General features: G+C 29.8%; 1 protein-coding gene across 5 annotated transcripts in view; it reads right to left on the reverse strand.

Moving 5' to 3' along the window:
- Window positions 1–4,146: 4,146 nt before the first annotated feature.
- Window positions 4,147–24,112, reverse strand: part of LOC107454703 (cAMP-dependent protein kinase catalytic subunit 1) — a 232,768-nt gene continuing 212,802 nt past the window's right edge. For 4 of the 5 annotated variants that reach the window (XM_087167977.1, XM_087167980.1, XM_087167981.1 and 1 more), the window contains 3 exons: window positions 20,180–20,302; window positions 17,867–18,031; window positions 4,147–8,963 (listed from right to left, as the gene is read on the reverse strand). In XM_087167977.1, the coding sequence (XP_087024103.1) occupies window positions 8,838–8,963; window positions 17,867–18,031; window positions 20,180–20,302 (414 nt within the window). In that variant the 3' untranslated portion in view covers window positions 4,147–8,837. Of the gene's footprint in view, window positions 8,964–13,925; window positions 14,196–17,866; window positions 18,032–20,179; window positions 20,303–24,112 lie in introns of those variants that run through there. The other variant, XM_087167978.1, reaches the window with a different exon arrangement.

The following is a 24,112-nucleotide window of genomic DNA, read 5'->3' on the forward strand; positions in this document are numbered from 1 at the left end:
ATGAGCTCATGAAATGATCATATAATTCAGCTTTAGTCGCTTTTTAATCCAAACAGATAAAAGCGATAAATAATTGCATAAATGTTTCAAAGTAAATGCATGTAGAATTGTAATTGTCACTCTTCTTTATTTAGAAGCCAATCAATGGACTATTACAATTTATATTTACAATTTTTCACTTTTCATTTGCAATATTAATTTTAAAACGTTTATATACGAAGTTTATGACGTTATGAGTTTTAAAAAATAAACGGGCAAACGTAAGTGAAAAGTATTGCCCTTAAAAATTCGAAATAAAAAAGTTTTTGCAAATTTAATGCACAGAGTTTTAAACGCGGCCTTCTAATATCGGATCTGTCAAGACGAAAGCAAGCAAACATCGTGACTTTCGATGAATCAATTGCCTTCTGAAATGACTTGTAGATTCTTATTAAAATATTTGGTGAGAAAATGATTAAAGATTCTTATTAAATTATCTGGTGAGAAAATGATTAAAGATTCTTATTAAATATTTGGTTATTAAATTCTCTGATGAGATGATTTGATGCAATCAATATCGGATCTGTCAAGACGAAGGCAAGCAAACATCGTGACTTTCGACGAATCAATTGCTTTTTGAAATGATTTGTAGACTCTTATTAAATTATTTGGTGAGAAAATGATTGAAGATTCTTATTAAATTATCTGGTGAGAAAATGATGAAAGAATCTTATTAAATTATCTGGCGAGAAAATGATTAAAGATTCTTATTAAATATCTGATTATTAATTTATCTGATGAAATGATTTGATGCAATCAATATCGGATCTGTCAAGACGAAAGCAAGCAAACATCGTGACTTTCGACGAATCAATTGCTTTTTGAAATGATTTGTAGACTCTTATTAAATTATTTGGTGAGAAAATGATTAAAGATTCTTATTAAATTATCTGGTGAGAAAATGATGAAAGAATCTTATTAAATTATCTGGCGAGAAAATGATTAAAGATTCTTATTAAATATCTGATTATTAATTTATCTGATGAAATGATCTGATGCAATCAATATCGGATCTGTCAAGACGAAAGCAAGCAAACATCGTGACTTTCGACTAATCAATTGCTTTTTGAAATGATTTGTAGACTCTTATTAAATTATTTGGTGAGAAAATGATTAAAGATTCTTATTAAATTATCTGGTGAGAAAATGATGAAAGAATCTTATTAAATTATCTGGCGAGAAAATGATTAAACATTCTTATTAAATATCTGATTATTAATTTATCTGATAAAATGATTTGATGCAATCAATATCGGATCTGTCAAAATGAAAGTAAGCAAACATCTTGACTTTCGATGACTCAATTGTCTTTCGAAATGATTTGAAGGTTCTTATTAAATTATCTGGCGAGAAAATGATTGAAGATTCTTATCAAATATGTCATTATTAAATATGTGTTTATTAAATTATCTGATGAAATGATTCGAGGTAATCGAAGAATTACAATTTGTGTCATCCGTACTGACTGAGCCAGTCCAACTATTCAGGGGAATGGTTTAACTATTTTTTGATAGTAAAAACCATATTACTGTCCCATACGCAATGTTCTGCTTTGAACTTAATCTTTATCACGATTTAACATTCACTTTAAATACTTTCATGTAAATTAATTAATCAGTGGTGCCTCCTCCTACCTTTTTGTATTACCCTGCACAGTGGTTTTGATAACGCTACTGTATTTTTACAAGTGTCTATTTTTCATTTAGACAAACCTTAAAGAATATACAAGGCATTCTATGTTTTACGAAATGTGCGAAATATATTGAATAAGCATTCCAGAATGATAGATAAGGGCTATGTGAAAATATTTAAAATTAAACACTGATACATTTCTACATAAATATATAGGAAAATTATTCCACATAAACTTCTGTGGAATAATTATCTTCCACAAAACAAACCAAACTGAATCTGGCTGTGGTAAAATTAAGGAAATATATACTAAGATAGATGAAGCAAGTATTCTTCTTGTGCAAAGCACAGCATTATATAATACACTCTTGACATTCAACCTTTGGGCTAATTGACAATAGGGTAAGCAGCTTTCGCAAATTTCAGGCAATGTAGTTCACCACTTACCGAATTAAGTTTATGGTTTTCATCACTTTGATCGTTATATTGAGTAATAGTGACATTACCGAACGCCAGGTTATTCAAAGCCGATAATTATGGAATAGAGCATCTAAGATACAGTTTATGCAAATAATAATTTAAAATTATGTTGTACTTCCTTTATGGTCAAATGTTTTAAATTTGATTATTTTAGTTGATTATGAGTTTAGTAAATGGGTTATGTAATTTGTGTATGTATTTAGAATACATTAATTAGAGCATGAAATTAAAATACTAACATTATTTATTTCATAATAATATTTTATTCTTCCGTGGATTCAATCAAAATGCTTCTTTCGCATTTTATAAAATTTTGAACGTCCGTTCGTACAGTCGGTTTTTAAAATCTTTTATGTAATATTTGTAAACATAAAATAAATATAAATACAAAAGAAATGTGAAAATTAACTATTATTATTTATTAAGTTCTTAGATAAATATTTTTTAGAATTAACTAATATGGTTATTTGATATTGTTTTTTTATATTGTGAAAATAAAATAAAAGATACACAGGTTGCATTGAGGATACCCCCTATATTTTGGGAGTCAGAAATCTGTATCCTTGAGTCCCAGAACTTGAAAATTCGATCATTAGATTATAAGTTGTTTCGGGTGGCCCGTCTTATTTTGCACACTGTACCTTTAGTTAGGGGTGCCATGTGAGCAGAATTTGTGTTGATGAATGACAACTCCCGTCCTCATTGAGCGAATGCCTTTTGTCTGAGAATATCACCTTATGGAATGGCCACCATTCTCACTAGACTTGAATGCGATAAAGCATGCCTTTAACTATCTCCTACATGTATATTGAATTTTGGAGAACATTGCTTGTTGAGTAGGAAAATCGTCCCTAAGATCAGCTAGATAATTTGATACTCACCATGCTTAGTTGTTGTACGGGCTGTATTTCATTGCATGGGAGACATAGAAATGTACTAACTATCATACCTACCATGTTACATTAAGCTTTTTTAAAGTAGGTATTTTTTATAATTGCTCCAGGGTACAAAAATCGTTGCTTTTATGAATTGGTATCATACATACACCATACTCCAACTCTTTTCCCCCTTATCTTTGGTTTAAAAATTTTTTCAATTTTTTTTAAAAATAAATTCTATATTATAACGCATATTTTTTAGGTATAAATTTAATTTCATTAAAATGTTAGTAATTTTACCTAAGCTAACGATTGTCAAACAAAAATCTTTTAGAATTAATGCATCAAAAACTTTCGATATGGTTGTTGTTTATAGTTTTCCAAATTAAACGAAAAGATGGAAGAAAAAAATTATTTAAAGTTTAGGTCTTAATATAATTTGATTACTAAAAATTTTACATCGGATAATTAATAAGGGTGACATCGCAGAGAAAATGATAAAAACCACAGTTTTCAACCACTTTTATAATTTGACTGATAATAAAACACCGTTCTATAAAAATTTTTTAAAAAAATTATAAGGAGCAAAAAGTTTTTGTTTATTTATTGCCAAAACATAAGTATTTTGAAATGTTCGCAGCTTAGAAGTTACCATTTACTGAAGTTACGTTGACCCAGGGTTAAGAAAATATTCGCCGCAAATAACAGGTACTCAAATAGCCATTTAGCGCTCCGCAAAACTAGGTAGTCAAGGTGAGTCATGGTGGAGTTTTTTCATTTAAGGATTTGATATGTGATACTGATAAAATTTTAAAGTTGCGTTTTGAGCAAGCACTTCGTACTTAAAGAAAGTATTTTGAGTACTTAAACAACTTTGATCTGTGAAGCACATCATGTGTAAGTGGTTTTAAAGTATTATTCCATGATATTAAAACACTTGTATAAGGTACTGAAGATTATGACTTTTGAAAACTTAATTTCTCCATATTCTAAAAAGAAGAAGAATATGAAATGTTTTTTTTATTTTAGTTCTTTAATATTTTTCAATATTTTCCTATTGAAAAATATTTTAGAATGTTGTGCTATACTTAAGGGAAAAGAAAAGAAACACACAAACAACACATCATAATATTTTAATGATATGAAAATTCTCTCAGAAAAAGGGAACAGTTATCAAAATTTTTTTTCTTCGTAGATTGCGAACGAACACATATGAGCACATTACATATCTGAAGAAATGAGCAGTTAAAACAAAAGAAAAAATGTTGTTTTTTAAGGACAAAAAAAAATGGACTGGCAGAAATGAGATGAGCTACCTACAGACATTGCAAATCAGTATGCAAAATTGGTAAAACCAATACATTTTTTAACTCTCTGTTACAGCTTGATTTTTTTGTGATTAACATACACTATTTTGTTCCAATTCAATGCACTACATAAGAAAAAGAAATATTTTCGAAATTATCTGAATTAAATTATTGTTATTTGTATTCAATTTACATTTTTTAAACGTGGCATCTGCGTCACTTTTTCGTTATTACATTTACTATTAACTTAATTATGTGAACAATTAACCGACATCTGAGTTAATTACTTAATAAATCAGTGTTGTTTTTTGGGTTCTATTTTTTAAAAATAATTTTTTCATTTTCAAATTATTGATGACATAAAGTGAAAAATCTTAAAACTTTCTGTTGTATAAAACTTAGATAAAATTTGGGATGGGAATCTAAAATCTTGGGGAAAAAAGTTGCTTTATACATATATTTTCTTTTTTCTTATTTATTAGTGACCACATTTATTAAAATAGTTGATAATATTTTTCAAAATGATAAAAATGAATTACATTATATGAGCTTGCCATTTGTTTACGAACAAGTATTTTAAAATATCAAATAATTTCTAAATTATAATCAAGTATTTTTTTATGCAGTCGAGTATATTGTCTTAAATCTAACTTTTTTATCGATGTATTTATATAGGTAAAATGAAATAATTTTTCAATTACATTCGTAGCCAATTGTCCAAAAAGTTTGACAATTATTTAAAGCTATTTTCGTTTTATCATTAATATTTTCATTTTTAATTACAGTCGCAAAATAAGTTTTGTTTCTCGCAAATTTCATGGTACTTTGAGAAATGTTTATTAAACTCATTTAAATAACAAAATAGATTTTAAAGCATATTTTATGATAAATGTTTTTTACAAAATATTCTCTAATAAGACGATTAATCTAATTTTCTTTAAGAGTGGGCTGAATTACTTTGTTACATCGAAGGCACGACGCTAATCATTTATTTCGTTTTATACCTGGCCGAATACACATATGATTGTAAGAGTGAACTGACTCATTTCAGAACATTAATAAACTTAAGGTATATACATGCATATAAAACCTTTTTTACGTCAGGAATATGACAATAAGCTAATTGTAATCAGGAATATAAATTAAGTTTTTAAATTTCAAAAGCATGCTATCAAAAGTATATATTTAGAGAGTCTGTTTGGATACATGAATATTTTTTTGTTTTTAGAAATATACATGATGCTTGCTTGGATACATGATATTTTTGTTTGTTTTTAGAAATATATAACTTCTCTTGGTCGTTTGGTCAAAATGAGTTTGGTCATATGGTGATTTAACAACTAGATCTGCTAATGCAGGCAGTGCTTTTTACTTTGCTATGAGGTTGGTCAGTGATTATTTTAAATGAATTTTGGTCATTGTTTATGTTTTCAGGGTTGCGGAAAAGTTCCAATGAAAAGTTTTGTCGTTCTAAAATAAATTTTATTTAACTCTCAATTAAAATCACTTGAAAATTTTACCAAGCGTTGCTTTAAAATGTAGATTTATTAGATTATACCAAAATTATCAAAATATCGATAAATCTAAAATGTAAAATAAGACTTGCTTCTAAATGATACTGAGTGCAAAGAATGTTTGATTTTGAGTTGATCTTTATTCTATATTTAGCTGATCAATTGGGAAATCTTTCGAACCTAGCAATGAATCATAATAGAATTCAAAACTATCGATTTATATCAATAATTTTAAATTATTATCTGATCTTGAAAAATCTATTCTAGGCTTGTTTTCAGTGTGCTTGTTCTAAACTTAATATTTCCTTAAGGTTAACTTTTCAATTTTATTTCGCATGTTAACACCAGATATAATCTTTTTATTCCCCTTATGCACTTCTTTTTCAGGGAATTTCAAAATTACATAAAATTCAAATAAAAAAGTAGTACTGCAGTTTCCATGCATTCCAAAAGTTTCCCCGGACTTTGAAAGTAAGTAATATCCAAATCATAAAAATTAATATCTATTTTTTTCATTGACAATCTCTTGTATAAGGTGATTATAAAGATTGAATAATTTTGTTACGCTTTTAGAATCGTAAAATTAATAAATATATTCATGTTTTATTTTTTTCCTTAAATCATTTCATTATAATTAAGTTATACGCATTTAAAAAAAATTATATATAAAACGTACAGTCTGAGCTCAAAAGAGCACTGTTGTGGAACGTGTTCTGTAATCACCGTTATTTTGCATATTCTCAGAATCTTTGTGAATTAAAGCAAAAAATATACTGTAAGAGTTTCAAATGAATAATTAAGACAATAATCAAAACGTGACGAATTGTTATAGAGATCTGACAAAGCAATCCAGTTATTAAAATGATCAAAAACTAGTAAATTGTTTGACGAGGTGCTTGCTTTTCGTTTGAAGGCGCCTTTTAGCTGCCTTTCTCAAATAAACTAGTTATTTTTTTAAATTTCTCTTTTGTTTTGATTGATCTCGATAATGATCCGTCATATTTTTTCAACTTTTGAATTTTTACTCTTGCCTAAAAAATTATTTGGGACCTTAATTTTTACTTTTTCTGACATACTTAACAAAGATTCTAGACATACATTTTCAGGCCGATGATCATGGAACAATGCTGTGTGTAAAGCACGTTTAATATTATATTTATAGGCTACGAAACTCAGGATATGTAACCGTTCGTAAATAGAATCTCCGCAACCCTTTTTTGCTGGTTAGGTTCAGCAAATTTGGAGGAACTCGTAAGAAGAAGCTCACATTTATGGATAAAGCTCTCGATACACTAGATCAGGTAACAAACAAACATAATTATTTCAAGGGTTTCCGTATATTTACAATAGTCGTACTGTTTTTTTTCAGAGTGACTTGCAGGTATGGGAACACAAAACGTTCTCATATGATAAAGATACTTATTGAAATTGTTAGAAACTGAAAACTATTCAAGAAAATTCGATGAAGTTTAATACATGACAACAATGACACAAAGTGCTTTGGTAAGTCAAACTGCAATAAGGATTAAAGCCATCCAGTACAACATCAATAAGGTTCATATGAAACATGTCAGAAACTGTTGAAGAGAAATAAGATACTGTGACTAGAAACATGTAAAAGTATTCCAGGTTTAATATCCACACAATCACAATCAAAAGACTCAGAACTAATATTACCAAACTTAAGTTCAGTACAGAAACTTTAATGGAATTACTTACATTAATTTTGATCACGAAAAAGCTGTAACTAGCCATTCATAATAAAGATTACATTTACAGGGACAAAAAATATTGAAAGTCCTTTAAATTAGATAGTAATAAGGAATGAGCGTTTTAAATTTAATCAAGCATTCAAATTACAAAACAATAGATTAAGTAATTATTTAATACATTTAATCATCAGTAAATTAATCAGGTTTTAATATCATTTTTAAGATTATGAGCTAGTATTAAATTTTTTTGTATTACTTTTTAAATAAAAATTAGAATAACAATGAATTAAAATAATAGTTGAAAGTTAATTTTTTTCTTTTTGTAATTTTCCTTTAATTTTTGTCTTCCTCTTAAATTAAGAAAGGAAGGTTTTTAAAATTAACTTATATTGTGATCAATATTGGAATACTTTTAAATGTATATGTATATATAAGAATTTAACGATGATAAACAATTAATATCATTGAGATATTAATTATTTTTACTTACATGTGCACACCAACTAAATATCCTGTGAACATACTTAAATACATAATTTAAACATATATATGCACATTTATAAAGGGTTGATAAAATTATGAAAAGTTCGTGTTCTACATAATAAATATTTTGGCTTCAAACTATGAAGTTTGATCAACAGTTTCAAAGCTTACCACTAACTGTGATATTATTTGTATAAAGATTGACTTTGATATCTGTTAAAGTTGCCTTCAGATGAAGGCAATATACAAGTTTATATAAAAAGAGCATTCATTCATGACTTGATAGAGTTTCGATAATTTTCTCATCAATCATATCTTTTTTTGACGTTTTTAAAAATGGATTTTTGAATCATTTTTAGCTCTTCTTGGTACTAAATACCAAAGCTCGAGATCAATAAATTACAATAAAATTGCACCATGGATTTTGAAATTATCAAAAAATGTATAATAATGGAAATTTCAATAAAAGAAAACAGTTAATTTCACTTAAATTGAGACAATTGTTACTAATTTACAAAATATCTTAGAATTTTAAGAAGAAAAGATTAGCATATTTTTCTGCGCACAGACTTAGAATAGATCCCCCACCCCAATAAATTCGTATGATTTAAAAATCGAATTTCTTTTTTTCTTCGACAGCTAAACTTTATAGATGGGAGAAAGGGCAAGGACATCGCAATCATAATTTCTTAAAAGACAGAAATATTTGTCTGGAATCTCTTCAAAAGTATTTTCGCAAATCCAGGCAAAATGTTCTGATGTAGCAAAGTGTACACACACAGGTTCTTTACTTCAAAACTCTTCGAATTCTTTAGGACATTTTTCTGTGGATGCGATGAATAAAGCTTCTTCATCATATTCATCAAAATTACTGGCATCACCCGGTCCTTTGGTCGGTGGGACAAATGGAGCTTCAAGCTAAAAAATAAATTAAGATTAATAGTTATATTTAATTTTTTTTTCTTAGAATCTAGAATCAGTGATTTTAAAAGTAGATGTGCTCTATGCAATGGATAACACGTTACAGGACGAGACTATGAACTGTACTGCTTTCTATGTACTAGGGTTTCGCTCAACATCCTTGGTGATTGCTTTGCAATAATTGACAATATAACAATATAAGTTAATTAACACTTAAAATTAATTTGGATTATAAATGTTAATTTACTTACACCGAAGAGCCATTACATTATGACCACCCTCCATCTATAACAATGGGCACGCCCAGGTTTACATGGTTTCTCGCCCAGGAACAATGTTTTCATGGGGCACATTAGGACCCATTATAGTCATAGAACAATCCCTGACGTCTGTAAGCTACTTGAACATAGTTGCAGACCAGGTTCACCCATTCATGGCAACAGTTTTTTCTGCGGGGGATGTTGTTTATCAACAGGATAATGCACCATGTCATAAGGGTCGAATAATCATGGATTGGTTCGAGGAACATTCCAGTGACTTTCAAGTCATGTCTTGGCCCCCAAATTCACCTGACCTTAATCCAATAGAGCATTTGTGGTCCTACTTTGAAAACCAAATTCGTGCAGCCACGCTACCCCCTCGCAATGTGAGGGAATTGCAGGACCAGTTGGTGAGCGCTTGGTACCAGATACTTCAGACTACCTATCAGCACCTTGTGGAATCAATGCCACTGCGGGTGCTAGCAGTTTTGAGGGCTAAAGGTGATCCTACATGTTATTAGCAGGATGGTCATAATGTAATGGCTCTTCGGTGTATAACAATATAAGTAAATTAACTTTTAAAATCTGCTCCTTTAATGGCATCTAGAGAGCAACTCTCATCTATGGACACGACGACAACAACAACAACATTTAAATTAAAAGTGTATTGTTGTAACAAATTTGATGAAGTCCCAACTGTAATTTAATATCTTTGCACACCAAATAGCAGATATATTAAATAGAATTCGTGCAAGCATCACATTGTGTATGAAGCTATTAGTTAAGTTCTAAATTATTAAAGGAATCTCTTTGATGGTAATTTATAATAGCATATTAATGCAATTTACAAAAATGAAATAATAATTGTATAACAGTTAATACGTTTAGATACCGATTTAAATTAGTTTATCTTAAAATGTAGCGTGTATGGTAATATAATTTAATTAAATAAAGAAACAACTCTTTTGGTTTGAAATTTTTCTGCTCTTATGTAGAATCAGGGGCTCCTTGCTATGGCAATAATTTTCATTCAGTTCTGCTGAAATTCCATTTCGGGTTACCATGATATAGTTTGCGGTGTTTGCTTTCAGTGATGTAACCTTTGGGTTACCGCAACTTTTGTTTACCTTTATGTGATTGGCTTTTGGTTTATTTACATATATACTCGTTTTTTTTACCCATATATTAGTTTATTTTCAAATCGTCAAAAATTAAAAGGGTAACCGATGGTAAACTTTTGCCAACTTTTAATTTCGTAAACAATCAAATTCAAAAACTTAATAATAACTGAGTAGAATATGAAAAATAAATGCTACAGGAAAATAATACCTTTATGACTTTAATTATTTTCAAGCTTATAGCAACCAAAAAAAAATTGGAAATTAATGTGAGAAAACTAGATCTTACAATTTCCTGATCAATAGGAAACGCCGACACATGTTTCATGCATAGTTAGAAATATTTGCCACCATCTTTGATGATAGAAAAAAGTCCAACCGCTTTTTATTGTGTAATGTGTTTTGCTTTCTTTCTGAGTGAAGAGCAAAAAATATCAGCAGCTGTGAAAGGTGGCTTCCTTTGGTCTTCAAGAAAGTTGAGACAAATATTTACGTTTTGACTAGGTGTGTCATCACGCGTTGTCTATTAGAGATTTTATTTCATTCAAGATACTTTTACATAATAAAGAAATTAATTTTTTAACGTTCTAAACTGTATTCCTTTGAAGGAAGATAAGGCACATCATTAAGATTGAGTTTTACCTTGTGCATAGTAGTCCATGTCTGGATATGACTTTGTACGCTGCTTGGGACTCTTTATAACTGCTTATATGTGCGTTTTGAATCGGTAAATTAACTTATCAAAATTATCTTAATTTTATGTTTTCTAATAAATAGAAATAGCTGTTTTTTTAAAACTTACTTTATGCATTTGGTAAATAAACTAACGGGCTCTGTTACATTGTAAAAAGATTCCAGATAATATAATCGTATGAAGTACCGGTTGCATCATCCGTAAAATCCATTTTCATTATAAAATATTACACAGTAATTTTTATAGAAATATTTATTTAATTTCAGCGATTTAGAGATTTTACTGTAATTATTACTGAAAAAAGAATCACGGTATATCAGATTTTTAGTTCCGTATCATGTTCCCGTAAAAATGGATTTTGCGATAAAAAGTACACGTACTCTGAGTGCCGATACTTTTTACTGTAATTTGATCCGGAATTTTTTACAGCGTTGTCTGTCGCTAAATCAATTAATTCAGATAACAAAGCTAAATCAGGGCCTAACAGAGTGCAGTTTTTGATTATTAGAAAACATGAAATGTACATGACATGAATGATAATTTAGATAAACGAAAGTATCCTTTCAAATGTCATGAACAGACTATAAAACAGAAACGTTACTAGCAGCGTTCCAGCACATTTCCAGTCATGAGTTCCAGCACAATTTACAATCCTTACGATATGCCTACCTCCCTAAACAGATTGGACATGAAGTTTCGGGATACACTGTGTAATAATTGATAAAAATGAAATCAGAATAGCCAATAGAAAATTCACAATGTTTACGATCTGCCAACCATCCCAAAAAAAGTTTGTGTATGAAGTTTCGGGATACCCTCTATGTTGAGTGATAAAAATGAAATCAGAATAGCTAATATAAAATTCACAATGCTTATGAAGTGCCAACCTCCCTTAAGAGTTTGTGCATGAAGTTTCGGGATACTCTGTTAAGTGATAAAAATAAAATCAGAGTAGATAATATAAAACGAAAGCACTTTTGTTTCTATTAAAAATCCTTCTCTACTAGCAATAACCAATAATGGTATAGATACGAAATTTTTCTTTGTTTTTATTTTAATGAGATTTTTGTATTCTGTAAAGGTCTTTATTTTCTTAATAACAGATCGAGAACCTTTCCAGAGAAGAAAATGTTTTGGTATCTGGTAAAACATGCTTTTTTCTTTGAAAAGTTAGTAATGTTTCAGAAGGAATATTACTGTTTGCTGTGAATGGATATTTTAACAAACGAATTTCGAACGGTTTCTAAATTGTAGTTGCTGAAATTTCTCGAAATTGCAATAAAAAAAATAAGACAGTAATTTAACCTATAAGGTTAGATTATGAGTCGATTTAAAAATATAAACAGATTATGATCCAATTGAAAAAAATTTAGACAAAAATAAGATATTACGATTTATTCTAGTGGTTGAATAACAAAATCGTTACTTTAAACCGTAACCACAACTTTAATAGCTTTATTAATTAAACCATGCTTCTGTACCAGTATCGTATCATGAAATTAAGCAAGAATGACCTTAAACAGTATTATAAAAGAAAAACATTTTACTTTAAAATTAGTTTTTTGTAACTTGCTTATAATATATCCGTTAATTGTTATTAAAAATAATGTAAAGTTTTTCTGCGTTTGTGCTAATACGTAGAAAACGGGTGCACAAATTTCCATTATGTTTCTTTCTGCCCTTTGAAAATATTCTCGGGGTAGTACTCAAACATCTACACCCTCCTGGCATATGTTAGGACAATATCGAAAACAATGAAAAGTGACTTCGAATTCATAATTTTAGACTAAAGTTTCTTTAAGGTTTTAATGGCTGCAGTCTACATATTGCTTCAGTTTTTGAGGATAGTTTCGACATAGTTTCTGTTACCTGCATTTATTTACTAGCTAGCTTGCAATTTCCAAAAACCTCTTTATAATTGCTTCAGAGAGCACTGTTGAGAAAACAGCACAAATAAAAAAAGTTTAGCTTTAAATTTCAAAGAAATAGAATTTGATGAAATCTTGGGAAATTTCATTTAAAAAAATTTTAAGTAGTTAAGAACTCACTTAACTCAAAGATAAACTAGATTTCTTTTAAGGCTTGCAAAAGCACGTTTTTTTAATTGTTTTTTTAGCTCTTTTTCTTAGGTTTAGCAAAGCAATTTCAAATCTAGAATTCTCTCTCAATATTAAGGAGGTTAGTGCAGATTTACTCTTTTTTTCCTTCAAAATTCTGAATTTTTTTCTTTATTTAATCATAAAAGGAGAAAAAAGAAAGACTTGTAACTTAAAAAAAAGCGCTTATGGAAAAGCGTTAAGAAAATAGAATCTGCAGACCTAATAAGTGCTTCTTTGGCAATGAATTTACTATATGAAACAAACCGATTTCAAGATAAAAATTTATTAAAATTCCGTGTTGTATATTGTTCCTCAACTATAACTGTACTAGAACGCAGCTCTCGTATTTTTATGAACGTAGTAAACAATGTTTTGCATCAAGGTTTTGAGGTCAGGTTTAAGCTAGGCTCATAATTGAGCTTGATTAACGACAATTCAATTTGGTTTGTTCATAATAGAGCTTGTCTTTTTAAACTTTTTACCCTTATATCACAGCTTCCATCAAAGCGTGCAAATATTCAGCTTGATCGACTATGTCAGAAATGTAGTTATGGATTTCATAAAGCTGTCCTGCTGTCCCTAAATTTGTTTTCATCTTCTCACAGGCGGTTACATCTTCGCATTCTTTAAAAATATTTGTTGTAAGTGATCAAAATATATGCACCATATTTTTACTAGATAATTAAGTACCAAAATGTCCGCATTTCTGATCTCTTATGATTTGTCGAATAGATTTTTAAGATAAATATGAGTTTATTTTAACTTAAAAGAACTTCGAATTGCTGATAGACTTTATTTTGTGGCTACATAAAAGAAAATTGACAAAAACAACCATATGATAAAAAAAAATTAAAATAAATCCGTTCAGTATCTTCTTTAGATTTTAACTTTGTAATGTTCTAAACACAGAGATGTGTCTTTTTCGTATTATCTCAGAACTCTATTAACTCGATTTCAAATTTCATAGTACTCGCGATTTTGAGTTCTTCCTCAGGGTATTTGTCGAAGTTGGAAGCATCGCCTTCGCCACGTACCTCAGGAAGGAAAGGAGCATCGACCTGCAAAATATAAAGTTGCAACGACTCTACATATTTTAAATAATCTTAATATTGTTTAAGGAAATGCTTCTGACTAGAAATTTTTTTCTATCACCGTAAACAAGCAAATTATAAACATCAAGGGCGATGACATTCACTTTTGAACCTTGTAATTTTGAGCCCCTCTCAGAAGACAATGAAACTCTTAAAAGTTTAATATAGAGACAAACTCCGTTTGGAGTACCGTCATTACGGATTACTTTTCAATTAAAAGACATTTGAAAATTTAAGAACTTAGGAGATTAATTAGTTATTGCAAAATTTAGGTCTATACTTACGCTCATATAACTTATTTATATTTTTTAACGGGCGTGATAAAAAACAAATAAGGCTGACCACCTGACCGGAACTGCATCCCAGAGCCCAAGGTCAAGAAAACTGAGATGGGCACAGTAGGCCTTGGCCCTCTATGGGCTGTCGCGCCACTGAGTTTAGTTCAGTTTGGTTTTAGATTATAGTAAAAATCAAACACATCAGAATATTAATCTTTTTAATATATGTGATTACAGTAGTTTAAGAGACGCTTCGACTATTAAAACTTTAGAAATAAAATATTCTTTTAGAAAAAGAAGAAACTTTTTTACTGTTATGTATTTTATGGATAACAATCCAAGAAAAATAGTTTGAATATTATTTAATCCTATTAATCTTATGGAGATGTTTTTCTAGATGTACTACGGTTATTATAAACATCTTTTAGTCAACAAACGGACTAGGTTTGATTCTTTTAAGCTTTTTCGAGATATTAATGAACTTTTTTTAAAAAAAATTTATTCTATTAGACAGATTGGTTTTGATTCGTTTAATCTTTCTCTAGATTTTAATTAGCTTTTCTTGTTTTCCTTCTCTTAGATGATGATTTTAAACTCTTCGTGTGTAGATACTTTTGTACTTTAATTCTTGTTGTTGACGTATGCTTGTTTAGGCAGAGGGGGTACGATTGTTCTTGTTTTCCAGTGGGGCCATCTATGGCCAAGAATTCGACTTCTGCCACACCATACGTCTCACCCGTTTATAGGGCGGGCCATACATCCATTCATTCATCCACAGATCGTAATTTTGACCTGAATCAGAGAACGATCGATCTCCAATCCAGTACCCCCAGAGGTATTGATTTGTTATGGGAACATGGAGGACTTTCGTGACTCGACAGATTTAACGTGCGTCAGTCACTTTACCACACGGGGAGTCTTCGGCCGGCGGGGTTCGAACTCACGAACTCTCGAACATCGGCCCAGTGCCCTACCGGTCAGACAAAGGTTATAATGTAAATGGGGAGAGGGTGCTTAACGGAACATTCTGTACCGTATTTCCAGGATTTAGTGGTGTTTTGAATTGTGTTTCTAAGTTAAGTAAAACTAAATGAATATGAATTTGGATCCTGAGAGATACATCATAAGATAGTAATTAAGAAAGAGAAATGAGAATTATGAAATACTATAATTTTTTGTATTGCAGCTGTCTCCAAGTTAAGGGTGGAGATCTTAATTTAGATCCGTAGTCCTTCAAGGTGGTTCATCTGGGCTTTAAAAAAATAATTATTCAACCGAAAACGAATTGAAAATGAAAAAAAAATTCATTGGGCACTTTTTTTATTACATTGAGCAGGATATGTATATTTATATCCTGCTCAATAGAGAAATGTAGATTTATGTTGAGTCTGCATAATGTTATGCCTGCTATATTGAGAAATGTAGATTTATGTTATGGAGTCTGAATATTATAAATTAGAACAATTATTAAAAATTATGAATTGCACTAGGGAACAGTTTTTTTTGTATCGCTTCAAGCTAAAGTTATTTTTTTAAATAACATTTTTAGTCTTTTTTCGAGCCATTAATTGAGTCTATTTCGAAACCCCGCATTTCATACACCGGATGTTTGAAAAAAAAAACTATATTAATTCCGAAATTGCTTACTCACGGTAAATAAATTTGAAAGGCCTGATCTAGTGAATCAATTCACTGGACATCTGGTTTAATGAATAAAGAAAATACACATTTGAGAATTATAATTCCGGGTTTTTTTTTAATCTCGTAATTTTACGTTTGAGTTACTGAATTGAAATTGATATTTTGAATTAAATTTTTTTCCGAAGTATACTTTTTGTTCGTCATAAGAGGTTCATATTACAGAAACTAGTTATATTGCTTGAAAAACTTTTTCGGATCGGAAATTGTGTCTTTCTTTATTCGGCAAAAGCACAAATTATGTATTTGAAACATCAGAAAATAAAACAATATTTAGTGGGTGGATATCAAATAGCATCATTATTTTCATTTTATTTTATTGGGAGCCTTTTTAAAGAATAAAGTTTTCCTTATTTCTTTTAATAGATTTTCCTTTTGAATTGAACAATTGTTTCATCATTTATTAGTAGTGGCTTGTCTTTGTTTTGTTTTTGTATTTTTCATTAAATTTGTATCATATTAAAAGAATGTACAATGAGTAAAACTTAATTAAATAAACGAAATTTAAATAAATAAGATTAAATAAATAATAAGATTAAAAAAATAATAATTTAAATTGATTACTATGAATTTAATTATTTACTTAAATAAAATTTAATTAAATTATAACATGTTTAATAATTAAAAAAATGTATAAAATTTTCAAAAATGTTTCGTATTTTAAAATATAATTTATGATTAACAAAACAGAATGTAATGTTTTGAAAAATCTGCAACTGCTTTAAATCTCCTAATTATATAAAAGCCGAAAATTGATCTTAAAATTTTTTCAAACGAAAAATTTAAACTCAGAATTTAAATTTTATAGAGATAGTTTTCAAATTTTCTCTATAAATATAATCATTCATTTTTTTAAAAATTTTGCGAAAATTTATGATGCGCATCATAACAATGACTTTGACTTAAATATGTTTATTATTGAATTAAATTAAACATTATTAAATAGTAATAACTTTAATGAAACAAACATAAAAAAAAGCGATTTAAATTTTATATAAATAAAGCAGAATGCTTATAAGGTATGTGCGTACCTATATATCTTATTCATACAAATCTGAATTATGAACCGATATGTACCAAATGAGGCGTACGTACGTTTTAAGACACGGCGGACCGGTTTCGGATATTAGATATTAGCGGACCAATTCGTTGCGCACAATTCGACGTAGCAACAATTCCTCGCACAAAAATTGTTGTCGGTCATCGGCCGTGAGAACAATTCGTCACATCATCATGGGCACAATTCGTCGCGACGACAATCCTTCATTGACACAACTCGTCGCTGAGCCAATTCGCTGTGGGAACAACTCTACGCAATGACGATTCGTATTAAGCACACTTTGTCGCGAGCATAATTCGTCGTAAACACAACTTGTCACAACTACAATTCCAGTGTTTATCAGTCAGTCAAATCTTTTTCATTACGCCTTCCTCACTTGTGATTCCGCAGATTTTGTCCCTTTCTCTCTTAAATATTAAACTGCAGTCCTCAACGTGTATAGATATTTTAAATACATTCATGAAAATGTCTCTAAAATACATATATCAATGGCAGTTATTACGAGACACCCTGCATAATGTATACAAAACTTTATAAGACTGACACCCCCTTTTATTTGAAAACAAGTTATAAAAAGTTTTTATTTTAACAAAAGGACTTACTTTTCTCTGAAAAGTGGCAATCCAATCGGTTGTAGCAAACCATTTGTGATTTTTAATGTCAGCTACTCCATTCTTGAGATTGCCGTACCGCTTCGTTAAATCTACTTGTAAAAGGTTCTTCAACAAATCTTTCAACTCGGCCGAGAAATGGGAAGGATATCGAACCTAAACAATAATAGTAAAATTAAAATGTCTTGTAATGAAAAATGAAGTTAACCTAAACAATAATATTAAAATTAAAATGTCTTGTAAGGAAAAATGAAGTTAACCTAAACAATAATAGTAAAATTAAAATGTCTTGTAATGAAAAATGAAGTTAACAAATTCATTTTTAGCTCTTCTTTTTATAAAAAGAAATATGAAGGCAGAATCAAAAATATTATTAAAGAGGGAGAAAATGGTTTGTGACTTGGGCTCCAAATTTTGATAAATTTTATTTATACCTTTTTAATTAGCTTATAATGAAAATTAAAAAAAAGGTTAGTTCATAATTTTTTTGGAATTTTGTTTCCTTTTATTTTCTATATATATTTTTTTAGTTTAATACATTATTTTAATGTTTTCTCACAAAAAATACCTGGAATAGTGAATAATGTAATTTTGATCATAATATTGATTGATAAAAAGTGTTTTAATTTTTTTCTAGCATAATGAAAGTTACCATTACAAATACCTTTCTTAATTCTTAGAAAAGCGCGTTTTCTATTTAGGTTTTTTCATTTTTCAGAGAATATTTATTTATTACACATTTTAATTTTTACATGGGGTGTTAGTGTATTTCTTTCATAAATGTGTATCTTTCTTTCATAAATCATTTCGATGCATACCAATAAACGTGGATAGCGTTTCACTCCGTAATCAAAAAACTTAATTAATGTCCATTCAAATGGAATTAACATAGAAAATTTGCACATGATTTTTGTATCTTCGTTTGTTACTACCTTCTCAATAAACTAATAATGATATTAAGTTTACTGCATTTTAAAAGTGTTCGAATTTCAATGTTAAACTATTCATAGAATAGTTTAACATTGATAATGTAAAAAAATTTCATGAACTGCAAGATTTATTAAGTTGGAAAATTTCGACACGCTTCGAGTGCTCAAAACAAAGGTTTCAGCACCGTTTCCAACTACTCGTGTTCCAAATTATTTTAAACGCACAAACTTTCGAAACTAATTAAGTTATTTTTTTACATTTTAATAAGTATATATTTCCGTTTCAGTTTATCATTTATATCTGAAGCATTGTCATGCGATTGTGAAATGGGCAGGGAAGTTGTATTTGTAGCAAATGTTACAAATTTTCCAGCAACAAGTATTCAATGGCAGGAAGCAAAGCGTTGAAAAAGAATAATTAATTAAATGGGAAATTCATTAATGAAACTAAAGTTCTGAAAAATCATTGCTAAAAAGCTACTAAAATTACAAAGTGAGGCAGAGTGAGAAAGAGAAATTGAGAGGGAGGAGAGAGAGAGAGGGAGGAGAGAGAGGGAGGAGAGAGAGAGAGGGAGGAGAGAGAGGGAGGAGAGAGAGGGAGGAGAGAGAGGGAGGAGAGAGAGGGAGGAGAGAGAGGGAGGAGAGAGAGGGAGGAGAGAGAGGGAGGAGAGAGAGGGAGGAGAGAGAGGGAGGAGAGAGAGGGAGGAGAGAGAGGGAGTAGAGAGAGAGGGAGTAGAGAGAGGGAGGGAGTAGAGAGAGAGAGAGAGTAGAGAGAGAGAGGGAGGGGAGAGAGAGAGGGAGGAGAGAGAGAGGGAGGAGAGAGAGAGGGAGGAGAGAGAGAGAGGGAGGAGAGAGAGAGGGAGGAGAGAGAGAGAGAGGGAGGAGAGAGAGAGAGGGAGGAGAGAGAGAGAGAGGGAGGAGAGAGAGAGGGAGGAGAGAGGGATTTTTTTAGAAGGTCATTTTTCCGGATTTAGTTAAAATTTAATAGTGATAGTAATCTCATGTTAGTGTTAATGGGAATAATTTAATTATTTACGATACACTTCCAACAGTGTAAATGATCGACATAAGTTTCTTCTTGTAAAAAAGCACAGAACAGAAGTTATTGTTTTCGTTTAACAGAATTTATGTAATAGTATGTTAATGCTTACAAATGCGTTGACATGCTTACAAGATGAATAATACAATTACTCACTATAAAAATAAATAAAAAGAGCAGGAAATGTATTTAATATATTTCTTCCCGTTGACTTCTTGAAAATTCTCAAGATATACTTAAAAATTGGAGAATAAACGGCAGAAATATTTTAAACAATTTCTGCCTAATTACACTTACACAAAGATAAAATATTAATTTAATAAGATATTCACTTACTTTTCCAGAAACAATACGTTCATATATTTGTATTGGCTGATCGGCATAAAACGGCGGATAACCTGCCGCCATTTCATAAACTAACACACCAAAAGCCCACCAATCAACAGCTTTGTTGTATCCCTAAAAATAAAGTATTATGTGGTAAATTGATTGTTTTATAACCAGAAGTGGTAGGAGGATTGAGTAATATACTTGCTAATAAAATGTTGTAACCAATATGTCACCCTAAAAGTTGTGCATGGCGTGTTTAATGTGGCATACTGCTTGCAGAATATGAGATAAATATGTTCTCAGGATAAACTGTTTTTACTATCCTGATACTTAATTTGTTAAGTTCGTGAGTGAAAATACTGATGTGACACTTCGCCATTGATAAAAGCAAGTAAATTGCTCGAAAAAGTAGATTTCGTGTGATTGTTCAGTAAGATTAGTTGTTTTGAGGGATTGCTTACAAGGCAAAAAGAGATAAGTTTCAAACAACTGAACTTTCCCTTTGAGACCAAGGCGAGAGTGAACTCGATACTTTTCAGCCTAAATACTTGAAACGAATTTTAAAAATAGACTGGCCAAATAAAATCACAAACAGCAAACTGTATTATAAAACAAAAACAAAGTCCCATATAATATTTTTTACAACCGTCGTTGAACAGCCAACCCGAATTTTGAGTTTACGGCCACCAACTTTCAACTCCGTAGCCTTATGATTAATGAACCTAATTCAGAAGATCAGTACCCCAAGAGGTATTAATTTGTTAATGGAACTTGGAGAACTTTGTGACTTCGACAAATTTAACGTGCACCAGTCACCATTTAATACACAGGGATTCTTCGGCCGGCTAGATTCTTCTGTTCTGCTCTTGCGAACACGAGTTCAACCAGGCTATTCCGGCCTACCCATTATAATAGAAATGAAAAAGTGAAGCTGTTCCTGGATTAGACACCGACTAAGAATGTCCCCAGAATGCCCAACTAGAACAGCCATGACATGGGCACTGGATGAAAGATGGAAAAGAGGCTTTTTGAAACTAATCTACGGACAAATGATAATAAAGGAAAGGAATATCCTAGGATGGCTTAGTTGGGGAAGTGCAAAGGAAGCGACACTTGACCGGCAGAGATAGAATGCCACTTGTGGCCTCATACTTCACCTGGCGTAACGTCAGGTCAAGATTAGATAGATTAATTCAGGTGCGAAATTGTCTCCTTCCACTTTTAAATCTCTAAAAAATTAAAATAGTTGAAGGAGAGTCATTTTATTCTCTCTTGTAATACATATATATTTTTTTCAAAATTGTCTAAACTAGTTTTGAAACCAAAAGCACTGCTTGTCTTCAGGGTCTAATCAGATTACGTAAAAAGAAAATTAAAAAGTTGTTATAGCATAATTTTTTACTACATTTTGTTCACAAATAATGAAAATCTCTTCTAGAAAGGCTCGTAGTGACACATTCAGCGCCTTTTTCTACAAATTATGCAAAATATTCCAACGAATGGAGTTCAAAAATAAATTTTGCAGTATAATATGGTTTTAAGTAATTTTGTTAAAATTGAGTCTTCAAATAATTGTTTGAAGCAAAAACAAGTTATAGAGGGACAAGGCTACTTAAAATACCAGTCCTTCTGTAGCAGTAATTAATTACCACCTGGTCGGGTGCATTTCAAGATGAAACAATTTGCCATTTTCTCTAAATTAATCACCATTCTAATTAGTTTCGCATTATGAAGTTAATTTCAAAAGAGTATGAGCCGATCAAAGTGAAAGAAATGATTCTTCTCATTAGAATATAAAACTTCAGCTTCTTTGAAAGAATCTTTAATTAAGTGGTTTTAATTAAGACTCTGCACGAAGGTTTATGTTGCAGTTGAAAGAGAAAGGTTAAGAGGTTTAAAAAAATTTACAAATGTCATTTCCTCTGGTTTTGTTAGGTTTAATTTGAAAGTTATTGATCGGATTTATTTAGATGTTGAAGAATAGGTAGTGAAATATGGATATAAAAATAAGTATCATAATCTTAACAGGGAATGTTTTAAATATAGAATTAGAATCCTATTATGTTTTGTTAAGTTTTTTAAAATGCATCCCTAAAATCATGGGATTTTACTAACGCTAGTATTTCTGTAAATCGTGTAAAAATGCACTTTTGAAATATTAATCATTCTTAAAAAGCTTGTACTACGCTTTTTATGCGTCAAATGTAATGGCAACTAATTTCAAATGGGATCAAAATAGTGGAATAGATATCAAAACGGAAAGACTCTAAATCTTAAGAAGCGAAATAAATTCTTAAAATATATATTTTTCATTTGAATTCGATTTATTTTTATAATATACTGCAAAAAATTCCGAATCAAATTCCGGTAAAAAGTGCCGGTACTCAAGATGCTGGTACTTTATACCGTGAGATACATTTTAAACGGAACAAAAAAATCTGATAATCTTAAAATCTGCAATTTATACAGTGATAATTATCGTAAAATCACTGGATCACAATAATTAAATGAATATTACTGTAAAAAGTACGGTATAATACTTTATGGTAAACATGGATTTTAGGACAAAATGCATTTTACGGATAATGCCCAGAAAGTGCCCGTACTTCATACCGTAATTTGACTCGGAATTTTTACAGTGTATCTTATTTTACAATACTTCCTTCCGAAACAAGTCTCACTGCCACTGAATCTCAAAAATACTGCATTAAAAGTACGCACTTTTGTAATTTGATGAAATTAAGATAAAGTTATAAAAATTTTTTAAAATAGCAGTTGCAATACTTAAATTCACCTGAAATATTGATCGAATGGTAAATGTTTTTCTTTTCAAATAAATATTCAATATAAATTTTAAAGAAATATTTAAAAAAAGTTTCTTGTTCGCATCTTTTTCAAAATAAGATATGATATTCTCTAGATATGCTCTTTACTTTTTCTTTTTTAAAAATGTAGTTTTCTTTCGCCGAGTTTCTACATTCAAGTGAAATTTAATTTTGAGTGTAACAACTTTTATTGTTATTTTGAATCGAAGTTCCCAGTCTCGCTTAAAAAAGAACGTTTCAGAGGAAAAATGTTTCTCATTTAAAAGTCCAAAATAAATTTCACGGATGATTTGCATATTGAAAGCCTGATAAAAACGTTGAAAAAATCTCTACATTCATTTACAACCTTTACAATTAAATTCCAAGAAATGATTTATTTTTTGTCCTTTTTTTGTCGAAACTGAAATTTCAAATTCCAGGTTGTTTTTTAACAATTTAGAATTATGTCTCATGTTCCCAATAAGGTGAAATTTATTCTTCAGAAAAACGTAGATTTTGAAATAAAACTGGGAGGATACGCAGTTTATATTTGTATGGAATAAATTGGAAGTCTAGGTTATTTTGATTTCTAGGTAGCATTTAATAAGAATAAAGTTTTTCAGGTGGTAGCAAAAAAACAAGATTGCACATAAATTTGAAGCAATTTATTTACATTTTAACAGTAAAAGTTTACATCTTCATTTATTTTATTCAATTTAAAATAAAATAATGATTTAACAAATTTGGCAAAAAATACTCTCTCGCAATGTCTTTATTAACTATTTATTTAGATTCAAATTAGCTTAAACTCCCTCAAACATATATATATATATATATATATATATATATATATATATATATATCGAATAGTTCTTAAGAAATCGAATTTTAAAAAAGTAATATTTTTAAAATTTGGTTTTTCAGAAATTATATGACAGTTTTCTTTCAAATGAACGCCATGTAAAATTACATTCTTTAGAATGATGCAAAAAATTGTCTGTAATTCAAAACTTCTTCGACCATTCTTAAATAAAATAATAAAAGTTATTTTTGGCATGGAATTATCTTTGGATAAACGAACTTTATAATTGAGTGTAAAAATTTCTCAATTTGGTTAAAAAGTTCTCGAGATGTG

The sequence above is a fragment of the Parasteatoda tepidariorum genome, chromosome 7 (genome assembly GCF_982258835.1).
Source record: "Parasteatoda tepidariorum strain Cologne lab strain chromosome 7, Ptep-v5.0, whole genome shotgun sequence".
NCBI classification, from domain to species: domain Eukaryota; kingdom Metazoa; phylum Arthropoda; class Arachnida; order Araneae; family Theridiidae; genus Parasteatoda; species Parasteatoda tepidariorum.